General features: G+C 45.2%; 1 protein-coding gene across 3 annotated transcripts in view; it reads right to left on the bottom strand.

Annotated features, from left to right (window-relative positions):
- PALD1 (phosphatase domain containing paladin 1) overlaps nucleotides 1–23,316 on the bottom strand; it is a 521,435-nt gene that overhangs the window by 113,243 nt on the left and 384,876 nt on the right. For all 3 annotated transcript variants that reach the window (XM_033940451.1, XM_033940452.1, XM_033940450.1), the window contains exons 17-18: nucleotides 22,238–22,309; nucleotides 17,049–17,189 (exon numbers count right to left, since the gene is read on the bottom strand). In XM_033940451.1, the coding sequence (XP_033796342.1) occupies nucleotides 17,049–17,189; nucleotides 22,238–22,309 (213 nt within the window). The remainder of the gene's footprint in view (nucleotides 1–17,048; nucleotides 17,190–22,237; nucleotides 22,310–23,316) is intronic.

The following is a 23,316-nucleotide window of genomic DNA, read 5'->3' as shown; positions in this document are numbered from 1 at the left end:
CAATTGTCTGCTGTGTGAGCTGTAGCGTTGTCATGTAGGATGATAGTGTTATGCAACAGTTCTGGATGTTTCTTCCACACCACACTGATGCAGGTGGTACTGCAGAAATAACTTGTAATACTGTGTATTCACAGTGCGTCCCTCATGAACTGGATGACACACAAGACAATCTGGGAGACTACTTTGATAGATGTCATGTTGTACACTGTGTGCCATAATAAAATGATGACTTCAAATGTCATGTCTTTTGCTGCTGCATTCATCTCTCATCTGACGGCAACATTAAGAAGTATATGTCACACAATTTCAAACATATATATTAGATTTCCAGTGTAGGTACATTTTCCAGAGGAAAAAAATAGTTGCCATGACTCATGAATCAACCTTTGTATAATCTAAAACAGTGGTTTCCAGTCAGGTTTTCAGGATAGCCCTAATGAATATGCATGGAGCAGATTTGCATGTCTGTCACCTTCATTATATGCAAATCTCTCTCATGCATAGTCATTAGGGTTATCCCGAAAACCCAACTGGCTGATGGTTCTCCAGGACAGGGTTGGGAACTAGAGAATGACACGGGGGAAAAAAATTTATCACATCCCCATGAGCTCGACCCCATCCCTGCCCCATCCCCGTGAGCTCAGTCCCCATTCCTGCCCTGTCCCCACGAGCTCAGTCCCCGTCCCCAGCCCGCAAACTGTCAGATCCCACCTGCACAAGACTCAAAGTGTTATGATTTTATACTGAACTTATTTTATTAAAAGTATAAAAAGCACAGTTACTTACCGTAACAGGTGTTATCCAGGGACAGCAGGCAGATATTCTTTACGCATGGGTGACGTCACCGACGGAGCCCACGGTACGGACCTTTTTACTAGAAAGTTCTAGTTGGCCGCACCGCGCGTGCGCGAGTGCCTTCCCGCCCGACGGAGGAGTGCGTGGTCCCCAGTTAGTATAAGCCAGCTAAGAAGCCAACCCGGGGAGGAGGGTGGGACGTAAGAATATCTGCCTGCTGTCCCTGGATAACACCTGTTACGGTAAGTAACTGTGCTTTATCCCAGGACAAGCAGGCAGCATATTCTTTACGCATGGGTGACCTCCAAGCTAACAAAGAGGGAGGAGGGATGGTTGGCCATTAGGAAAATAAATTCTGAAGTACAGATTGGCCGAAGTGCCCATCCCGTCTGGAGAAAGCATCCAGACAGTAGTGAGTAGTGAATGTGTGAACTGAGGACCAGGTGGCCGCCTTGCAGATTTCCTCAATGGGTGTGGAACGGAGGAAAGCAACAGAAGCGGCCATAGCTCTTACCCTGTGGGCCGTGACAGCACCGTCTAGTGACAGACCGGCCCGAGCGTAACAGAACGCGATGCAAGCTGCAAGCCAGTTGGATAGCGTCCGTTTAGAGACCGGTCGACCCAAACGATTCGGGTCGAAGGTCAGGAAGAGCTGAGGGGACAAGCGGTGAGCCCTTGTACGATCGAGATAGTAAGCCAGGGCACGCTTGCAGTCAAGACTGTGCAATGCCTGTTCTCCGGGATGTGAATGAGGTTTCGGGAAGAACACAGGCAAAACAATGGACTGGTTGAGGTGAAAAGCTGAGACCACCTTTGGAAGGAATTTTGGATGGGTGCGCAGAACCACCTTGTCATGGTGAAAAATAGTGAACGGTGGATCGGCAACCAGTGCATGAAGCTCACTAACCCTCCTGGCAGAGGTGATGGCAATGAGGAAAAGAACCTTCCATGTCAGAAATTTGAGCGAAGTTGTGGCAAGTGGCTCAAAGGGAGGTTTCATGAGGGCAGACAAAACCACATTCAGGTCCCAGACGACCGGAGGAGGCTTCAGAGGTGGTTTGATGTTGAAGAGGCCCCTCATGAATCGGGAAACCAGAGGGTGAGCCGTGAGAGGTTTTCCTAGGACAGGCTCATGAAATGCCGTGATGGCACTGAGATGGACTCTGATTGAGGTAGACTTGAGGCCTGCGTTGGACAGGGAGAGTAAGTAGTCCAGAACAGTTTCCACCGCTAAGGAGGTGGGATTGTGATGATGGCGGAGGCACCAAGAGGAGAACCTGGTCCACTTCTGATGGTAACATTGGAGGGTGGCCGGTTTCCTGGAGGCGTCCAAAATGAGACGGACAGGCTGAGACAGATTTCCTGAAGAGGTCAGCCCGAGAGAAACCAAGCTGTCAGGTGGAGGGAAGACAGATTGGGATGTAGTAGAGACTGATGTTGCTGTGTAAGTAGAGTAGGAAACACAGGCAGAGGAATGGGCTCCCTGGAGCTGAGTTGAAGTAGAAGGGAGAACCAGTGTTGACGAGGCCACCGGGGAGCTATGAGGATCATGGTGGCTCCGTCCCTGCGGAGTTTGGATAAAGTCCGCAACATCAGAGGTAGAGGAGGAAAGGCATAGAGGAACCGATCCGTCCAGTCGAGAAGGAATGCATCCGGGGCCAGACGATGAGGAGAGAAGAGTCTGGAGCAGAACTGGGGCAGCTGATGGTTGTGAGGAGCTGCGAATAGGTCCATCTGCGGAGTGCCCCAGCGAGCAAAGATGGAGTGGAGCGTGGGAGGATCCAAAGTCCACTCGTGAGGTTGAAGGACGCGGCTGAGATTGTCGGCCAGGGAGTTCTGTTCGCCCTGGATGTAGACCGCCTTGAGGAAGAGACTGCGGGCCGTGGCCCAGGTCCAGATACGAAGAGCCTCCTGACAAAGGAGGCGAGATCCTGTGCCGCCCTGTTTGTTTATGTAGTACATGGCGACTTGGTTGTCCGTGCACAGGAGCAGAACCTGAGGACAAAGAAGGTGCTGGAAGGCCTTGAGAGCATAGAACATGGCTCGTAGTTCTAGAAAATTGATGTGATGTCGACGCTCCTGTGGGGTCCAAAGACCCTGGGTGCGTAGGTCTCCCAGGTGAGCTCCCCATGCATAAGGGGAGGCATCCGTGGTGATGATCATGGAATGTGGGGGCAGATGCAACAGAAGGCCCCTGGAAAGGTTTGAGGAGTTCAACCACCATTGTAGAGATCGCTGAAGAGATGATGTCACAGAGATGGGATGAGAAAGAAGATTCGAGGTCTGTGACCACTGGTCGGCCAGAGTCCATTGAGGTGTCCTGAGGTGGAGTCGTGCTAAGGGAAGCACATGCACCGTTGATGCCATGTGTCCCAGGAGGACCATCATCTGTCGAGCTGGGATGGTGTGATGAAGAAGCACCTGATGACAGAGGTGGAGCAGAGTCCGTCGACGATCGGAGGGGAGGAATGCCCTCATTAGTGTGGTATCGAGAACTGCTCCGATGAACTGAAGGCGCTGTGTGGGAAGCAGATGCGACTTGGGGTAGTTGATCTCGAACCCCAGTAGATGGAGAAGAGAGATGGTATGTTGAGTGGCTTGTAGCACAAGAGGAGACGTAGGAGCTGTCACTAACCAATCGTCCAAGTAGGGAAACACTTGGAGGTTGTGAGACCTGAGGAAGGCCGCCGCCACAATGAGGCATTTGGTGAACACCCTGGGTGATGAAGCGAGGCCAAAAGGTAGCACCTTGTACTGATAATGGCGATGGTGCACCTGGAATCGCAGGTAGCGACGTGAAGTTGGATTGATTGGTATGTGAGTGTAGGCCTCTTTGAGGTCCAGGGAACATAGCCAGTCGTTGTGAGAGAGATGAGGGTAAAGCGTGGCAAGGGAGAGCATTCTGAACTTCTCCTTGACTAGACACTTGTTGAGGTCCCTGAGATCGAGAATGGGACGAAGGTCTCCTGTCTTTTTGGGTACCAGGAAGTAGCGGGAGTAGAATCCCTGACCCCTTTGATCTGGAGGTACTTCTTCGATGGCATTGAGAAGGAGGAGGGATTGAACCTCCCTCAGGAGGAGGGGGGTTTGAGTTGAGAGAGAAGCAGACTCGACGGGAGGATTGTCTGGCGGAAGAGTCTGGAAGTTGAGGGAGTAGCCGTGGCGGATGATGTTGAGGACCCACTGGTCCGATGTGATGACCTCCCAACGGCTGAAGAAAATGTGGAGCCTGCCTCCGATTGGCTGAGGAAGAGGCAATGAGGGTGGAAGACTGGCTAAGCCCTGGAGAGAGGAGTCAAAAGGGCTGAGAAGGTTTGGCAGGAGGAAGAGGCTTTGCAGGTTGATTAGGCTGGGCACGAGCCTGGGTGTGTTGGTGCTGGCGGGCCCGCCTAGGTTGCTGTGCAGGTGGGTTGAGCGGTCTGGCAGAGAACCGGCGTTGATATGATGTCTGCGGTCTATAAGGACGAGCAGGAGGAGTCTTTTTCTTTGGTTTAATGAGAGTATCCCATCTGGTCTCATGGGCGGAGAGCTTCTGAGTGGTGGTATCCAGGGACTCTCCGAATAGTTCATCTCCCAGACATGGGGCGTTGGCTAGACGGTCCTGATGGTTGACGTCTAGATCAGAGACCCTGAGCCAGGCCAGGCGGCGCATAGCCACAGCGATGGCAGATGCACGGGAGGAGAGCTCAAAGGAGTCATAGACAGAGCGCACCATGAACTTCCTCAGTTGAAGCAGGCTGGAGATGTGCTGCTGGAAAAGAGGGACCTTGTGCTCCGGCATGTATTTTTGCATGGAGGAGAGTTGCATTACCAGATGTTTCAGGTAGAAGGAAAAATGGAAGGAGTAGTTGTTTGCCCTATTGGCAAGCATGGCATTTTGGTAGAGCCGTTTGCCAAATTTGTCCATAGTTTTTCCTTCTCTGCCAGGAGGGGTGGAGGCATACACACTGGTGCCCTGAGTCTTTTTCAAGGTGGATTCTACCAGGAGAGACTCGTGGGGCAGTTGGGGTTTATCAAAACCTGGGATTGGTATGACCCTATAGAGACTGTCCAATTTACGGGGGGCCCCAGGGACAGTTAGCGGGTTCTCCCAATTTTTATAAAAAGTTTCCCGTAGGATATCGTGAACAGGTAACTTTAGGAACTCCTTGGGAGGTTGATCGAAATCCAGAGCCTCCAGGAAAGCTTGTGACTTTTTGGAGTCAGATTCCAATGGCAAAGACAAAGCCCCTGACAACTCCCTGAGAAATTTAGAGAAGGAAGATTGTTCAGGTTTGGAAGTGGTCTCGGGTGCGGAAGGCTCTTCGTCCGACGACGATGCATCCTCCTCGGTACCGGGGGGGGATTCTTCCCATAGGTCCGGGTCTCTGACATCGGTGGTTGCGTGTCGAGAGACCGGAGTGGACGGGTCGGCGTGGTGAGTCTTAGACAAAGACTTGCCTGAGCGTACCGAGACATTCCCTGGCGATGTAGACCTGTGTCTGTCCCGATCCCGGGAAGAACGGTGCCGGTCTGGGTCTTGGGAAGACCGGTGCCGGTCCGGGTCATGGGAAGACCGGTGTCCTGCTCGGTCCCGAGGAGGATCCGTCGTCGTTAAGGCGACTGGCTCGTGCGGTGCCGAGAGAATGGGCATGGAAGAGTCCATAGGTACCAATGGAGTGGATACCGGTTGGACGGTGCGGGGCTCGGGCCGGTCTGGTACCGAGAGCAGCGGTGCCAAGATAGATGGTAAGAGCTGCTGAAGTTGCTGGTGGAGTTGCTCTTGCAACTTGTCCTGGAGGATGGCCGCAATGCGGTCATCCAGGGGAGGCACCGGAACCACTTTTTTCTTTTTTTGGTTCCTTGGGTGCCGCTCTACACTCCGGCGATGAGGGAGCCGATGACGAGGCACTCACCGATATCGGAGTGGAGCGTTTCTTGGCCCGGCGTGGAGCCGAGAGGACTGGTGCCGTCCCCGAGGTGGGAGGGCGCTCAAGGGTGGAAGGCTTCTTAGCCGGCTTACCTGGCGCCGGAGGCGCCGACGTCGTCTCAGGCGTCGTCGAAGTGGTCGGTGTCGATTTCGACGGTGCCGCAGATGAAGATGTCGAATCCATAGACGGGCCGGTGCCGAAAAGTAAATTCTGTTGGATTTGACGATTCTTCAACGTGCGCTTTTTAAGAGTGGCACAGCGGGTGCAGGAGTCCGCCCGATGCTCTGGTCCCAGACACTGCAAGCACCAATTGTGTGGGTCAGTGAGGGAGATCGGGCGTGCACACCGCTGGCACTTCTTAAAGCCTGGTTGCGGGGGCATGAATGGAAACACGGCCTCCGCAAAATCAAACCCCGAGGCCTGGATCGTGGCAATAGGCCCCGCCGGGGTAGGAACGAAAAAATAAAACAAAAGAAAGGTTTTTTTTTTTTTTTTTTTTTTGGAATTGGGAAGAAAAAAGTACCCGAAGGTGAAAAACCGAAAAAAATAACGCGAGCGGGAAGGCAAAAGGAGGATTTCAACTCTGTTGAAAAAACACACGTCTTCTTCGCTCCGCGGAAATGAAGAAACTGGGGACCACGCACTCCTCCGTCGGGCGGGAAGGCACTCGCGCACGCGCGGTGCGGCCAACTAGAACTTTCTAGTAAAAAGGTCCGTACCGTGGGCTCCGTCGGTGACGTCACCCATGCGTAAAGAATATGCTGCCTGCTTGTCCTGGGATAAAGAGAGTATTCTGTACAATTGACATTTTATAAACACAAATAATGCAAAGCAAGGATCAACAAAACCCCTGTCTCCCCTCCCTTTCACAAATATCCCCTCTACTATTGTGAAAACTGAACAAACCAAATTACTACAGAATGCTACATAGAAAAATCAAGCTAACAGAATACTTCAGTCACATATGGCAGGAACAGTGTTAGGGAAGAGCAACTAGGGCAACTGCCCCCTGGTCAGAGAGAGCCCTAAGCCAGTTGGAAGCTAAATAAGCACAGTCTGGGCTTTGCGGTTCCCAGTTATGTCTAATACCAGCTCTAGCAGGATACATATTTCAAATCTGAAATATTCTAATCACAAAATATAAAAATAATTTTTTTTTTCTACCTTTTGTTGTCTGGTAATTTTATTCTTCAAATCACATTGGTCTCAGGCTTTGGTTTTGGGTTCCTTCTGTCTTCATCGTGGCTTGGCTGGCTCCTGAAGGTAAAATAGACCTAAGAAGAGCTGGGGAGGAGATGCCGAGTCTGACACGGGCGCAATTTTTTTTAACCAAAGGAGCAAGACTTTTCTCCGCTTCCACGGGGCGGTGAAAGGTCTTGTCCCCCATTCCCGTGGGGTGGTGAAAGGTCTTGTCACCATTCCTGCGGTAAACCAGTTGCAAATATCCCCATTACTGCGGTGACCACGGTTTACTGCGGTAAACAGTCCCCCGTGTCATTGGGAACCACTGATCTAGAACAGTGTCTCTCAAACCTTTTTAGCTCCACCACACTAAATGGAGCAAATGTTTTTCGCAGCCCATTATAATTGAAAATATAACATTGCAAAACCAACAAAAAATTAAATTAGAGTTATTTATTTAAAGTTCTTTAAGCTATGTATGGGTAATTGTAACAATGGCGAAGCTAAAGTAGATAGAACAGAATTGCTAATCAATGTGATGGATGTGTTTGAGCGCAAATTAACTCAAAATGCGGCTCGACAGTCAACAAACAAACATGCATTTCATCATCCACCATCTGCAGTCATTTTCTTTTTTTCAATTTAATTTCTGTAAGAGTTAAAAATCCAAGTTCACAAAGATAAGTAGATCCAAACGGTAACAAAACCTTGATTGCTTTGTTGCTCAAGTTAGGATAACTACTGTTTAAAAAACATAAAACTCTTATTACTTGCCGTTAGTTTTCAAGGCCCAATCATGTCAAAGAATGATGCTTGTCTGGGTGGTTGCATCCTTACACACACAGATGCTCATAAAATTGACAGAATCTCGTGTATACTTATGTATACTTATGAAGATAATTTTTTAAAATAAAGTAAAATTCTGGAATGGGGAATGCACGGTGACTGAATGCCTGGGTATTGCAGTATGCAGGGCAGAGAACCTCACTTAAAGTGACAGCAAGGGGGTGGAGGAAGGGAAGAAGGATCAACCTCTTGCTATTAGAAAATGCAGCAGAAAATTGAAACACATGCAAACATCGCCTGTGTGTTTTATAATGTAATTTTACAGATAGCAGGACCCAGAGAATACAAAGGGGTCGATACTCAAAGCAATTTAAACAGCCAGGAGAGACTCACTGATTAATCACTGGGGCGCAAATCTCAGACGATGAGACAAAGGGCCCAGCTCCAGAGCAACCTATTGGTACCAACCATACAGCAGAACTGATGGGTTTTCTCTCTCCTTCCTGCTACTATGTGGGTGTTTGCCAGGTACTTAAAACCTGGACTGACCATTGTGGAAACATGATCCAGCAAAGTTGAGCTACAGAGGCAGACCATAAACACAACCATTTAATCAGAAGGCAACTTCAATGAAGACTAATTAGTAGAGAAGATGTGCTGGGATTTGTGAACATCGTTGCGATTTTTTTTTCAACCTATTGGAAAAATGAATTTTGAGCTTCACGAAATAATTTGAGCTTGAACATTTTTGTTTGTTGTTTAACTGAAATTTTGGGTGATAGGGTCTTACCGCCCCCCCCCCCCCCCCCCACCATCTGCAGAAAGGGGATACATAGGGACTCTCACAAGGAGATATTTACAAGTTTTCATATTTACATTCATAGAATAAAGGAAAAGAGGAAATGACAGCAGGTAAACACCATATGGCCTAGTCAGTCTGCTCATCCATGCCATCCATTCCCTTAGAGATCCCATGCTCTTCTCCCAGACTTTCTTGAATTCAGACAGTCTTTGTTTCCACCACCTCCACTGGGAAGTTGTTCTACAAATTCACCCCCTCTTTCCATAAAGAAGCATTTCCACAGGGTACACCTAAGTTTGTCCCCTTTCACCTTCATCCCATGCGCCCTCATTCCACAGCATCCTTTCAGCTGAAACAGATTCACCTCCTGTGCATTTATGGAAGTATTTTAACATCTCTATCATATCTCTCTCTCTCTCGCCTTTCTTCTAAAGTATACATATTGATATCTTTAAGCCTGTCCCCCCATATGCTTTATGATAAAGACCACTAACTATTTTAGTAGCCACCCTCTGGACTGAGCCCATCTTGTTTATATCTCTTTGACAATGCAGTCTCCAAAATTGTATACAGAAACAAAGGCATCATCACCTCCTTTGTTCCTGCTGGCTGTTCCTCTCCCTATGCACCCAAATGTCCTCCTGGCTTTTGCTGTCACCTTTTCTACCTATTTGACCACCTAAAGATCATCATATATCCTGATCTTCTTTTTCATACAGAAGTACCCACCTCTTGTAATGTATCTCTCTCCCTCAGAAGTCTTTGGGCAGTTCCTTACTGCAGGTGCACTCACAAGGAGCCAGATCCTTGGCAGTACATTCTACAGCAACCAAGATCCTGGGAATGGTCACAAGCTTTCCTACTCAGAGTCCTTCTTCCGGCTCTCTCGGCAATTCTGCTCAGGACATACGAGCCCTGATCTCCCTGCTCTTGCTGAGTATCTGGCTAGCTCCTTACAGGCTGCTTATACTGCAGAATTTTATTGGTGCTTATCTGGTGACTCCGGGCTATGAAGAACTAAGGCTGATACTGGGCAGACTTGACTCAAAACACTGCTCTTAGGTGCCCTTGTTATAGAAAAGTAGTATAGAACCCCAAGTAAGGTCTACCAATATAATTAACATTGTGGGTTCCACCATCACCTTCAGTGCTGCAGGAGGTGAATGAATTGAGCCAGACTTTTAGACACCAGCATCTGGGTGCCCAGATGGAGAGGAGCAAAGTGCAGAACCCAAACAGTGGTGCCCAGAAGACATGCACTCTGCTTAATAACTTCCAAAAATATGTCTAGGTGCCCAAATGGTGGCACCCATATAGCACTGCCCAAAAGTCACATGCCCAGAATGGCTCTTGCTCAGAGGCGTCCCCACTCATCTGGTCCTGTACAACACAATACTTATATAACGCCTATACCGTCAAGTTCATGGCGGATTGTAGCAAGAGTATCCAAAACAATATTACAAAATTCAGTAATCAATAAAGACAAATTAAGGAGGATCCAGATTTTCAGCTGCAATATCCAGACACTGTCACTGAAAATTTTGATCACTTTGGCAGAACTTAAATGGAGATATTCAGTCAACTGTCTGGATAAATTTAGGAGAGCAACAAAGTCCTAACTTTATCCAGTTACTTATCTGGGTGCCAGCCTCAATATCATCTGTATCCAATAAGGATGGGCTGTCTCTTACAATGACATGGGAATATCTCATATTGTCTCATATTATTAACAAACAAAAATGAAAAAAAAAAAAAAGACATTTGGGGGTTTTTTGTTTAATGATAAAAAGGATGCACTATTTTAAAAGAGGGTACACTCTTCATGACTTTACTCCTATAATGACAAAATGGCCAAGAACACCTAAATACAACAAAAATTCCTGGAAACATTATAAGAAACAACACAACGAAAATCTTCTGAATATACATCTCTAGTATCTAGATAAGAAATGGACAAAGTGATAGTCCACCCACTCAGCACTCACTTACTGGCAATGAATACTGGAGTATAAAGAAACTGGGGTGGCCGGTGTTTACAAAACAACTGAGAACATAAGAACAGTCATACTGGGTCTGTCCGGTATCCTGTTTCCAAAAGTGGTCAATCTAGTTGCAAGTACCTTGCAGAAACCCAAGCAGTAGCATAGTAAGGAGTGGGGCGAGGTGGGGCAGACCACCCCGGGTGCCGTCTTGGTGGGGGCGCTGGCACCTCTCTGCCCCCCCCACACTTGTGCCCTCCCTAACCCACCCTAAGTACCTCTTTAAAATCTTCACCAGTGCAAACAACTATTCTAGCCTACTACTCGTGCTAGCCTGGCTCTCTCCGAAATCACTTCCGGATCAGGAAGTGATATCAGAAGGAAAGCCAGTGCGAGCAGCAGGCCGGAGAAGCAGCTCGCACTGGCGAAGATTTTAAAAGGTATGCGGGTGGGAAGGGAGGGCATGAGTGTGGCTTGGGTGCGTGGAAAGAGCAGGGGTCACCACTGCCCCAGGTACCTCCTACTCTCGCTATGCTACTGGTAGCAAGATTCCATGTTACCGATCCCAGGGCAAGCAGTGGCTTCCTCCATCTGTCTCAACAAAAGACTATGGACTTTTCCTCCAGAAACTTTCCAAACCCTTTTTAACCCAGCTACGCTAACTGCTGTTACCACATCCTCTGGCAATAAATTCCAGAGCTTATTCATTGAGTGGGAAAAATATTTCCTCCTATTTCTTTTAAAGGTGTTTCTATGTAACGTCATGAAATGTCTCCTAGTCTCTGCAATTTTTGAAAGAGTAAAAAAAATTGATTCACTCTTACCCATTCTACACCACTCAGGATTTTATACACTTCAATCATGTCCCTCCCTAGGCTGTCTCTTTTCTAAGCTGAACAGCCCTATCCTATTTAGACTTTCCTCAAATGAAAGAAGTTTCATCCTCTTTATCATCTTGGTCGCATTTCTTTGAATCTTTTCTAATTCCGTTATATCTTTTTTGAGATATGGCAACCAGAACTGAACGCAATACTCAAGGTGAGGTCACACCATGGAGCAGAACAGAGGCATTATAATAGTCTCTGTCTTATTTTCTATCCCTTTTCTAATAATTCTTAGCATACTGTTTGATTTTTGGCTACCACCACACACTGGACAGATTTCAGTATATTTTGTCCACACTGACACCTAGATTTTTTTTCTTAGGTGCCAACTCCTAACGTGGCCCTAGCATAAGGCAACTATGATTTGGATTATTCTTCCCAATGTGCATCACTTTGCATTTGTCCACATTAAATTTCATCTGCCATTTGAATGTCCAGTCTTCCGATTTCCTAAGATCTTTCTGCAATTTTTCACAGCCCGCATGTGTTTAATTAACTTTGAATAGTTTTGTGTCATCTGCTAATTTAATCACCTTACTTGTCGTTCCAATTTCCAGATCATTTGTAAATATGTTAAATAATCCCTGCAGCACTCCACTATTCACCCTCTTCAACTGATAAAAATGACCATTTAACTCTACCCTCTGTTTTCTGTCCAATAACCAATTGCTAATCCATAACAGAAGCCTCTCATGAAGAACTTTGTTAAAATCTTTCTGAAAATCTAGATAATCTGACTGCTGTGGATCAAATCCCAAATCCCACTGTTTACCAGACATTAAAAGAAATCTGTACCATCATTTTCTGCATGATCATGTGCTTTCTGTGCCAATGATTCAGTTTCATGCAGCTTAGACCCATATTACACTGTCTCTGCAAATCCTGTAACCTGCTTTTAAGTTTTCTAGAAAAAAATATCATGTTGGACCTAGGTAAGAGCATATGTCATGTGTAATGCTGCACGGCAGTCATTTGATGACCTGTTTGTGGGAGATGGTGGAACCACAAAAGGCTTTTTACAAAATTCAAGAGAAGAAATACTGGCCTCATGAAACCCTTATACTCTAGACCAGGGGTAGGCAATTCCAGTCCTCGAGAGCCAGAGCCAGGTCAGGTTTTCAGGATATCCACAATGAATATGTACATGATGGATTTGCATGCACTGCCTCCTTGAGATGCAAATCTATCTCATAAGAACATAAGAAGTGCCATCTCCGGAACAGACCCTAGGTCCATCAAGTCCGGCGATACGCACACGCGGAGGCCCCGACAGGTGTATCCTGGCATAGTATTGTGGATACCCTGAAAACCTGACCTGGCTCCGGCTCTCGAAGACCAGAATTGCCTACCCCTGCTCTAGAAAATCTGCCACTGAATGAAGCTGAATTACTTTCTTTAATATCTGTGAATTATGCTCAAAAGCAGGATTTTAGGATTTGTTTACAATGGGCTCAATAGCTCATAGCGTTACTGTGCCTGTTAAAAAAAAGCTGCTAGTGCCATCTGCTGGCCAATTGTAACAAAAACCTCTGCTTTTCTGGATAGTCAGTTCCATGAAGGTACTAAGGGGGAATATTGTTAGTGTGGACTACTCTTAAATTTGGGTTATTTTACCATGTCATGCTATTTTTAACACAGGATCTCACTGCATAAAATGTGTTAAAACAGAATGACTTCTAGTAAAATAACCCATCTTAACAGTAGTCCACTTTAATAACTTCCCCCTTAATTCACTAAGGGCCCCTTTTACTAAAGCTTAGCATGCGCTAACAGACATTAGCATGTGTTAAGTGCCCTGTAGCCCATAGGTATAAAATACAACACAGCAGAACTTAGCAAATATTAAGCTTTAGCAAAAGGGCCTCTAAGTGTAGCTAAGTCTGGAAAGTCACCAGGGGAAACCTCCTACACTTACAAATACTATGGCATTCAAAAAGGTAATGAAATGAGAGCGCAGGCATCTTCTACATATTACTTACTTTCAGATTTATCAGCACAAGCTTTCCTGAAGTGACAGCGCTGGTTACAATGGGTAAAACCTCAGCCAAATCCTAAATCCTTGCAACCTACCTTCTTCTTCATACCTTCACAGCTCTCTGCTGCTCATATACTGTCACCCCCTCTGCTAATTCAAATATAGTACACCCCGCCCCTTCTAGCACCACTCCCGCCTTTTGCTTTCCCATTCTCATCTAGGAGACTAGAGGTTTGCTCTTTACTGGCTCTTGCGTTGTTTGGCGACACCTTACACATTGCTTAAGAATTGGAGGAAGTATTCCAGTGGGATCTAAGAAAGCATCACGGTTTTAACTGATTTCTAAAGTGCTAGTTGGCATGTTAATCTAAACTAAAACTAAACTAAACCTTAGGTTTGTATACCGCGCCATCTCAGCAAGCGTAGAGCTCGGCACGGTTTACAGGGTTAGGATAAAAAGGAACTCCAAAGAAGGGTTATAGGAAAGGAACTAAGAGGATAGAGAGGGCCAGGGTACCAGAGAGCGGGAGGTGTTAGATTTTTGAAAAGAGCCAAGTTTTCAGGTGTTTGCGGAAGAGTTGGAGGGAGCTTGAATTTCTGAGCGGGGATGTGAGGTTGTTCCAGAGTTCTGTGGTTCTAAAGGGGAGGGATGGGTATATAATCTTCCTTGATGGGTGGTCACTCAGCTGCACAGTATTTGGGAGGGGAGGATTTGCATGCTGAATATTTGCAAAATTCATAATAATATGCTTGTATACTGCAGCTACCTCTCAGTTCTGTGCTGTTTACAGAGTAAAGATACTGGACATTCACAGAGAATTACAATCCATTAGTTAAAAAGTTTACCAAACAAGTATGTTTTTAACAATTTTCTAAATGCCAGATAGGTGTTTGAACTTAATATAAAATTACCAAGATGTTTATCTTATATACCGGCCTGATAAGATAGAATTCTGTCAAAGAATCGTTTGTAAACACATCCCTTAATAGATGGAAAGTCAAATATCCGTGAACCCTATGTTATCTAAAGAATAATTCTGAAATATGGAACTGCTCAGAGTAACTGGCACAACTGGCACAAAGTCACCAAAAGTCACCAAAAGCAAGATCTTCAAAATGTACACAACTCATCCTACACCATCAAATACTGCATGGGGTTATTTTGTGATCCCTCTGAGCCTTCTAGGGTACAGCACCAAAGCCTGTGAGAAGAGACTTTAAGACTTACGCTGGCTTTTACAAAGCTGTGGTAGAGGTTTCTACCTCGGGATGGCAAGGTAAATGCTCCGACACTCATAGAATTCCTATGAGCATCGGAGCATTTACCTCACCAGCCCTCAACTGAAATCGGCTGATTTCTTTTTGCGTGATACCATGATTTAAGGAATTGCAGTAATCTATGTGGGAAATAATCAGAGAGTGAACTAGGATTTGGATAGAGGCCGGTTCGAGAATAGAGAATATAGAGCGAATTAGTCTGAGTTTATAGAAGCATATTTGGGTAACTGCACTGATCTGGTCATGATAGGTGAGGAATTTATCTAGTATGATTCCTAATAATTTTACTTTAGGTTCAATTTGAATTTGTTTAGCGTCTATGCAGATTGGTCCTTTTAAAGATTCATTATTTTAAGCTGGAAAGAGAATACCACAGGATTTGTCTATATTGAGAGATAAACGGTTAGATCGAAGCCAGTGACTGATTTTGTCAAATTTGATATTTATTTCTTGGATGTCACTTGTGTCAAAAGTTGGATGTCATTGGCATAGGCAAAAGTAGTAAACCCTATAGATTGAGCTAAGGTTATAAGTGGAGCTAGAAAGATATTAAAAAGCGAATTTGAGAGAATAGAACCTTGCGGGACACCATAAGTTTGAGTGATTGGAGAAGAAGAACCATTAGCATGAACTTTGAAGTTCCAATATGTAAAACAGGACGAGAACCAGTGAAGGGCATGATCTGAGATTCCACTGTTTTTGAGGCAATGGAGGAGGAGGGTGTGATCGATTGTATCAAAGGCTGTTGAGAGGTCAAGGGATATGAGGAGAACAGATTTACGGTGATCATGGTAGTAATAAATGGTAATGGTGAGACCGACAAGAGATAGTTCAGTTCTGTGGAATGGTTTATACGGAAGCCTGTTTGATTGGGGTAAAGCACATTGTTTTTTTTTAAGAAGTCAGGGAGTTGCTTGAACACTATTTTTTCAGTTAGTTTGGCAATGAAAGGAAGGTTGGCAATGGGACTTAAGTTGTTGCAGTTGGTTTCATCTAATTGTCGTTTTTTTAATGTTGGAAAAACTAAAGCAGATTCCAGGATTTAGGAACAACATCACTGGATAGACTTTTGGTAACCATTTTAAGAAGAAAGGGACCAAATATTGTGAAAATTTTTTTTAGAATAGATGGTGGAATATTCTCAATAGGGTTGTTAGAAATGTTCATAGATTGGATAGTCCTTAGAAGATCACCAAGAGATGGGAGTTTGAATTTTGAGAAGGTGAATGGTAGATGGATATCCTGACTGAGAGGATCAAGAGGGCCTAAGGGCCTTCCAGACCAGTGATGAGTGCATAGCACACACCATCCTTGGTTTTTTACCTCCTGCTAGGCATCAGTCACTTGTTCACTTCCAACCCAAGAATGGAGACAGAAGAATGACTGCTCATCATGGGAAGTCAACTTATTTCTGGTAGAAAATGCTGGCCAGATTTATTACCTCCCCCCCCCACTCAAATCAGTGTTTTCACAGTTACCCAAATTAGGGCCAACTAGATGCCAACCTCACATAGACAGCCCCAGTGGCTTAGTAAGGGGTGGGGGAGTCTGCCTCGGGTGCCATCTTGGTGGAGATGCCAGCACTCGTCCTTCTTTCCGCCCCCTACCCCAGGGCTAACAGCATCATGAATTTGCTGTCGGCTCTTTCTAATGTCACTTTCAGGTCCGGCGCCTAGGAAGTGACATCAGACAAAGGCAGCAAGTTCTTGATGGTGCTCGCACTGGGAAAAATTAAACAGGTATAGAGGAAGGGAAGGGGAGCGCTCCTGCAGCTGGGGGGGGGGGTTCAGGAAGGAGCAGGGGGCGTGGAGAAGAGCATGGGGCGTGGAGAAGAGCATGCCACTCAACCTCGCTATGCCACTGGATAGCCCTACTTTATACAGTGTTGCCCCAGTCATTCGCAGTATTTTCGGACCGCAAACCACAGACAAGGAGAGGGCAGCGGGAGAGGCAGGAGAGAGCAGCCTGAGCGCTGCAAGTGCAGGAAATCACTCGTGGTTCGCTCCGACCGCCTCTTCCTGCACAAAGTCGGACCTTATCTAATCAGGAGCTGGTTTGACATGCAGCTCCTGATTGGATAAGGCCCGACTTCATGCAGGAAGAGGCGGTCGGAGCGAACCACGAGTGATTTCCTGCACTCGCGGTGCTCCAGCTGCTCTCCTGTTGCCCTCTCCCGCTACCCTCTTCAGGCTCCCCCATGAAAACCATATTCGCAGTTTTTCGAGATTTGCAGGGGTTCCTGGAATAGAACCCCCGTGAATCTCGGGGGAGCACTGTAGTTACTTCTTAGAATTAATTAACCAAACTGAATGGGCAAGACTGCACTCACCCCTCTGCAAAAGCAGAAAATAAGACAAGGGATAAAGATTAGTGCTCACTGGCTTACAGGCATGTGGGATATGCAGAGAGGGGCTCCGTAAGGGCTTTCGGCTTAAGAAGCCTTGTATTGATGCTCACCTGTCTGTAAGTGCTGATAATGATCTCTCGCAGGTGATAGTGCATAGGGGTCATCGTCTCACTCACACAGTCCAGTGCCATGTCCACTTCTTTCTTCATTCTGTGCCCATCTGGCAGTAGCAACACGACCTTCATTACTACCTGCACATTGGAATGCACAGATCAGAGGCCAAATTCATGCAATTGCTATTATAATTTTGGAAAAATAACCAACAAATATTCAGAATAAAGCTGCTAATAGTGGAAGGAAACAGGCTGAAAGGCAAGTAACTAACATGGAGAAAAAGACCTCAGTGTTTCAAGGAAACAATCAAGAAACTATATGTTCAGTTATAAACAGCTATACAAAACACATCCCAGGTCAAAAAACTCCATGGAAAAGATTCATAAAGATACAGTTTAAAATACACAAGTTAAACTGCAAAAAAAACAGCAAAAAACTGTAAAAACTTGCACTTATCTTCCATTCATCTCCCACAAGCAGATTTTTTGAAGCAGATTTTTTGAAGCAGTTGCTCTCTTTCTAAAGATATTCCCCTGACGCAGCCACTTGGCGAAACAGGGCCTGTCGGGAATATTGAGTTCATTCTTTGAAAAGTGTGTCTGGTTCCGTATTGGAGCAACGGATATTTATTTCCACTGCTTGTGGGAGATGAATGGAAGATAAGTGCAAGTTTTACAGTTTTTTGCTGTTTTTTTGCAGTTTAACTTGTGTATTTTAAACTGTATCTTTATGAATCTTTTCCATGGAGTTTTTTGACCTGGGATGTGTTTTGTATGGCAGTTTATAACTGAACATATAGTTTCTTGGTTGTTTCCTTGAAACACTGAGGTCTTTTTCTCCATGTTAGTTACTTGCCTTTCAGCCTGTTTCCTTCCACTATTAACAGCTTTATTCTGAATATTTCTTGTTATTTTTTTTATTTTTTTGGATATTCAGCTTGGATACTTTTTGATAAATTATTATAATTTTGGTCCATTTACTAAGCTGCGATAAGCACTAATGCAATGCTTTACTGCAAGCTAAACAGGCATAAATAAGCATAAGGTGAGTCTCTTTCAATTGAAAGGATTCTCCAGAGTGAGAGGGCATGGGATGAAGTTAAGAGGTGATAGACTCAGGAGTAATTAAAGGAAATACATTTTTTACAGAAAGGTTGATTGATGCATGGAATAGTCTCCCGGTAGAGGTGAGGGAGACAAAGACTGTGTCTGAGTTCAAGAAAGCGTGGGACAGTCACATGGGATCTCTTAGGGAGAGGAGGAGATAGTGGATGCTGTGGATGGGCAGACTGGAAGGGCCATTTGACCTTTATCTGCCACCATGTTTCTATGGCACTACACAGGACGTGCTCAGGCATCTCACGGTGGTTGTAGGATCACCATGTGGTAACCACGCATTAAAAAATAGATTTTATTTTTTAGAATAAGGGACAAGTGTGCCCTGTGCTAATCAGTTAGTGCAGGTAAATCGCCATGCACTGCTCATTAGTGTGCAGTAGCCTTTATCGCTTACAAAGCTGGTGGCAGTAAAAGTTCACGTTGTAAGGGCCATGCACTAATAGGGAAGTTAGCGCATAGCCATTAATAGGAAAAACAGGAGATGCGGCTACTTTACAGCCACGTGAAAAGTAGCCTCAGAGCACGGGATACCACTAGGCTAATAATAGTACAGGCCACTTTTTTTAGAGCAGTTTAGTTCCATGTCTTTTTCCCACTTCTCTTCCTGTATATCTGAGGGTTCTCACATCAGTGACATAGTAGGAAGGGGAGGTCCGCCCTGGGCGCCTCTTCCCACTCCTCCCCTCACCACGCGTACTGCCCCTTTCCCTTCCTCCGTACCTCTTTTTGCTCACCGCTGCAAGCAAGAACTTTAATGTGCTCCTTGCAACCGCATTGTTTCTCCTGCTGACGTCATTTCTGGATGCCGCGAAAAGGAAATGACGTCAGTGGGAGAGACGACGGGGTCGCGAGGAGCATGTTGAAGTTCTTGTTGCGCGCAGAGATGAACTTGAAATACTGAGGAAGGGAAGGAAGGAGCGTGCGTGCAGCAGAGGGGGGAGTTGCAGAAGGAGCAGGGGGCTGGAGACAAGAGTGGGGGAGGGGCGCCACCACCCCAGGCACCTCTCACCCTCGCTAAGCTCCTGTCTCACATTTTCACTGTAATTGCCCAAGCTGAGCAAATAGAAGGTTCCTACCTATATTAGCTTTATAGCTTACTAGCTTCCTTCCACTCCCCCATTCCATCAAATAATTGACTCAATAACAAAGGCACAGGAAGTATAAGCGTCTTGGACAAGGGCCCCCCCCTCCACCAAGGGCTCACAACACTTCCACTAACAAAATTTATTTTAACAATTTTCAAATCAAGAGTCAAAACAATCGTATTATATTAGGACCCATTTTTGTATTCCCACTCACTATAAAAAAAAAATAACTAACCCCCTCTTTTACTAAACCATGATAGCAGTTATTAACACAGGGAGCTGCGCTGAATGCTCCGCACTGCTCCTTATGCTCATAGAGTTCCTTTGAGCGTCAGGAGCAGTGCGGGCCATTCAGCGCGGCTCTCTGCGCTAAAAACTGCTAGCGCAGTTTAACAGAAGAGAGGGTAAGTGGCATTATGTTACACAACATCCTTATCTTTTAAGAAACACTCAAGCTGAACAGAATTTTTAAAAAATACTGATTGCTCCAATAAGTGACCAGACATTTATAAAAGAAAAGGAAGCCCCTCTCCCCCAACCAATGCCCTAAACCAGTGTTTTTTAATGCAAGGCCCTTGGAAACCTCACGGGCAGCCCTCCTAATCATTCTGGCTTTTTTTCTGCTATTCACTGCCTCTTTACCGTAGCTCATGACAGCAAGGAGTATGGGAGGAAGAGCCATATGCCTGAAGGACATTTCTCAATGGATGAAGAGAATCCCCTTGATAGTCAGCATTATTTGACTGGTTAGGAACGATGCCTGGCTAGCTAAATAGCATTTGGCTGGCTAACCATTCATTGAGAGATAGCCAGTTATCTCCAATGAATATTCACAGTTAGCTGCTAGCTGGCTATGTCAGAAATATCCAAGCGCTGGCCAGCTAAGTTTAGTGGGCAAATAAGACCGTATAAATAGTTCTAGTTTTTTGCATAAACCTAAATTGGGGCTCCTAATTTAGGTGCAACTATTTATGCCACCTCTAAAGCAGGTGTGAATGGGCACACCTAAGAGTGCCATGCAAAGCATGCAACTTACAATATTCTATAAGTTCCATGCGTAGGTTAGAGAAAGCCTAGAGCGAACACATGCTCTTCCCACCTTGCAATTACATGTTATGGCACATAGGCATGATCTTGCACATTGGCACAATTTTACCATTTATGACATGCATAAGTGTAGATCAGTGGTTCCCAATCCTGTCCTAGGGGACCCACAGCCAGTCGGGTTTTCAAGATATCCCTAATGAATATGCATGAGTGAGCATGGGAATTGGACGCCCGCGCACTCACAAAGCTGCAGCTGTCAATTAAGCTGCTAGCTTTCACTCAAGGTGTGAAAAATAATAAAAAACATGCTAAATGACGCTAAATGCAAAGGTTTTGTTACCAAAATATAATTATTGTTTTTATTTTTTCAATCATGACACCAAAAGAATAAAGCATAATTGCGTTAGCCGTTGCATTAGCGGGAGGTCGTTATAGTTGCCAAAATGCTGGCCTTCTGAAAACGAGCTCAGTTCAATATTTTGAAATACTCTCATTATATACCTTTGGCTCAGTATGACATCATCAGTTTGACAGCCAATCAAAATTAACAAAGGAGGTGTTTAAAAGTTAGACAAAGAAAAAAAGTTTCAGAAAATTACTTTTGTTCTGTTTACATTCATTTCTGAATATACATTAACATTTTATAACATTTCCATTATTCCTTTATCATTCTTAAAATTTATTTCAGACAATTTGTCTATGTGTCAGGCAAGCTGCTTACAAACAGTGCTGAAAATTTGTCAGCCTTAGAGAAAAGGAGGGGCTGCCTCCCCCTGAGCTGACAGCTTCAGATTTCATTGATCTGCACACAGAAGCTTTCCTGTGTTAGAGACTGGAACAGCAGTCTCTGACTTTAAGTTAACCATTTCTGGATGTTGTGTCTTCCATTTCATTTTTAATACCAATTCTTTCATATACACACATTCATACTTGCTTGGGTCCAAGCATTCCATACATTCATAACTTGATTCATAACTCGTATTTCATTCATATTTAATGCCTGTTATATCTTAGTTTGGGATACTTCTTCCTAGCCAGCCTAAGGCACATCTGGTATCAATTAACACCACGATGCTGAGAAGTGGGAAAACTAAACAAAGACAGGGAAAAAACTGAACACAAAATGGAGTCCCAGACACAGAAGATACAGAAAATGGAATCCATGATTCCTCCATGATCTAGCCTAATAGCAAAGTACATAAAAAGAATATTATTATACTGTCCCTTAATATTAATCTGTAGTGTGTTTTTCTGGCCTTGGCCACATTTATATTCAGAGTTTTATTCACCCGTTTTTCATATGCTTCTATTGGGTGTGGCCTTAACTAACACATATGCTTGTATCTAACTAGAGTTACCCAGAATCATACGAAAAACCAGACCCTTTTTTGTAGGAAAACTCTACAAAATACTGCATTATCATGTCCGATGTCCATTCCATTACCTCCCATACACATCACCCCCTACTGGCCACGAGCCACTACTCCTCAATGAGAGAGATCTGCATATAAGGGAAGTGACAGGTATGCAAATCTCTCTCATGTTAATTCATTAGGGATATCTTGAAAACCTGACTGGCTGGGGGTCCCCAAGGACAGGGTTGGGAACCACTGGTATAGATGCTAAATTAGAGAATTAGCCTTTCAACATTTACAAGGGGCTGCTGAAAAGTTCTCAGCCCAACCAATAAAGTTGGGGCAGTCTCCATCGAGGGCTATACACTTAGTCCAGCGATTTTTTTTGTTCCATATTTTTCTGACAATGAAAAAAAATGGAAAATCACTGCACTACCCTCAATGAAAACTGCCCCCACTTTGTTGGTTGGGCTGAGAACTTTTCAGCGGCCCCCACGTATTTTACCGTCTTTTTTTTTTTTTCTTTTAGCTTTATAGCTCTGCAAAACTTCGGGACCAGGTAACAGTTGAAGATGCTTACCTCAAACTCCCCTTTGGTGTATTTGGCATCGGGCACACTGACAATCTCATCCTCGCTCACCTTAGGAATGCCCTGTAATCACCAGAAATAAGCAGCAATTAGACAGGTGGCTCAGCAGAACTGTGCACTGGGTGCAATGCATGCTTTCACTGTTCTCTTGGCTTTCTTCATAGAGCAGGGGTGTCAAAGTCCCTCCTCAAGGGCTGCAATCCAGTCGGGTTTTCAGGATTTCCCCAATGAATATGCATGAGATCTATTAGCATACAATGAAAGCAGTGCATGCAAATAGATCTCATGCATATTCAGCATATTCATTGGGGAAATCCTGAAATCCCGACTGGATTGCGGCCCTCGAGGAGGGACTTTGACACCCCTGACATAGAGGATATGCACATATTTACACCTTTTCTTGTAGCCAGTGCAAATTTGCACAAGAGAATTTGTGTCCTAATGGGGATCATTAAAGAAGACTATTTTAAAAATATGCCTAGAAGCCTACAGTGATAATTCTATAAAGTAAAGTACCTAAAGTAAGGTAAAAGAAAAAGGAGAACACTGCCCTTACGTTTACCATAAGGCTCCAGAAAAAGAGAAGATGGATTGAGATATCCGGGTTTTACTTCCATTGACAGCAATGGAAGTAAAACCCGGATGTCTCAATCCGTCCTCCTTTTTCTGGAGCCATATGGTAACACTACACATGGGTACACAAACAGAGAAAGCAGGATTCTCCAGACTCAAACGTGCAATCTTTATTCACAGTAAAACATGGAAGGTGTTCGAGAAGATCTCAACACGGTCAGCCTTCATCAGGGGCCAGATACGAGCTGTGACGTAGTAAGGGCAAGTGGTGCCTTGGGCAGTGGCGCCCCCCCCCGCCCAATTCCCTTTCTCTTTCAAACTTCTCTGATGTGAGCAGCATATTGCCCACGTCGGTGTCAGCTCGCCCTTTGATGTCACTTCCTAGTGACGTCAGAGAGAGCGCCAAAAAGGTACGGGGGAAGGCAAGGGGTACACACGGCAAGGAGAGGAGCGGGGAGCGAGAGAGCAGGCTGGTAGGCAAACAAGCAAGTGGAGAG

Source organism: Geotrypetes seraphini, chromosome 4, assembly GCF_902459505.1.
Source record: "Geotrypetes seraphini chromosome 4, aGeoSer1.1, whole genome shotgun sequence".
Taxonomy (NCBI): domain Eukaryota; kingdom Metazoa; phylum Chordata; class Amphibia; order Gymnophiona; family Dermophiidae; genus Geotrypetes; species Geotrypetes seraphini.
Note: the sequence above shows the minus strand (reverse complement) of the source record. Positions and strands in the feature narration are given on the sequence as shown.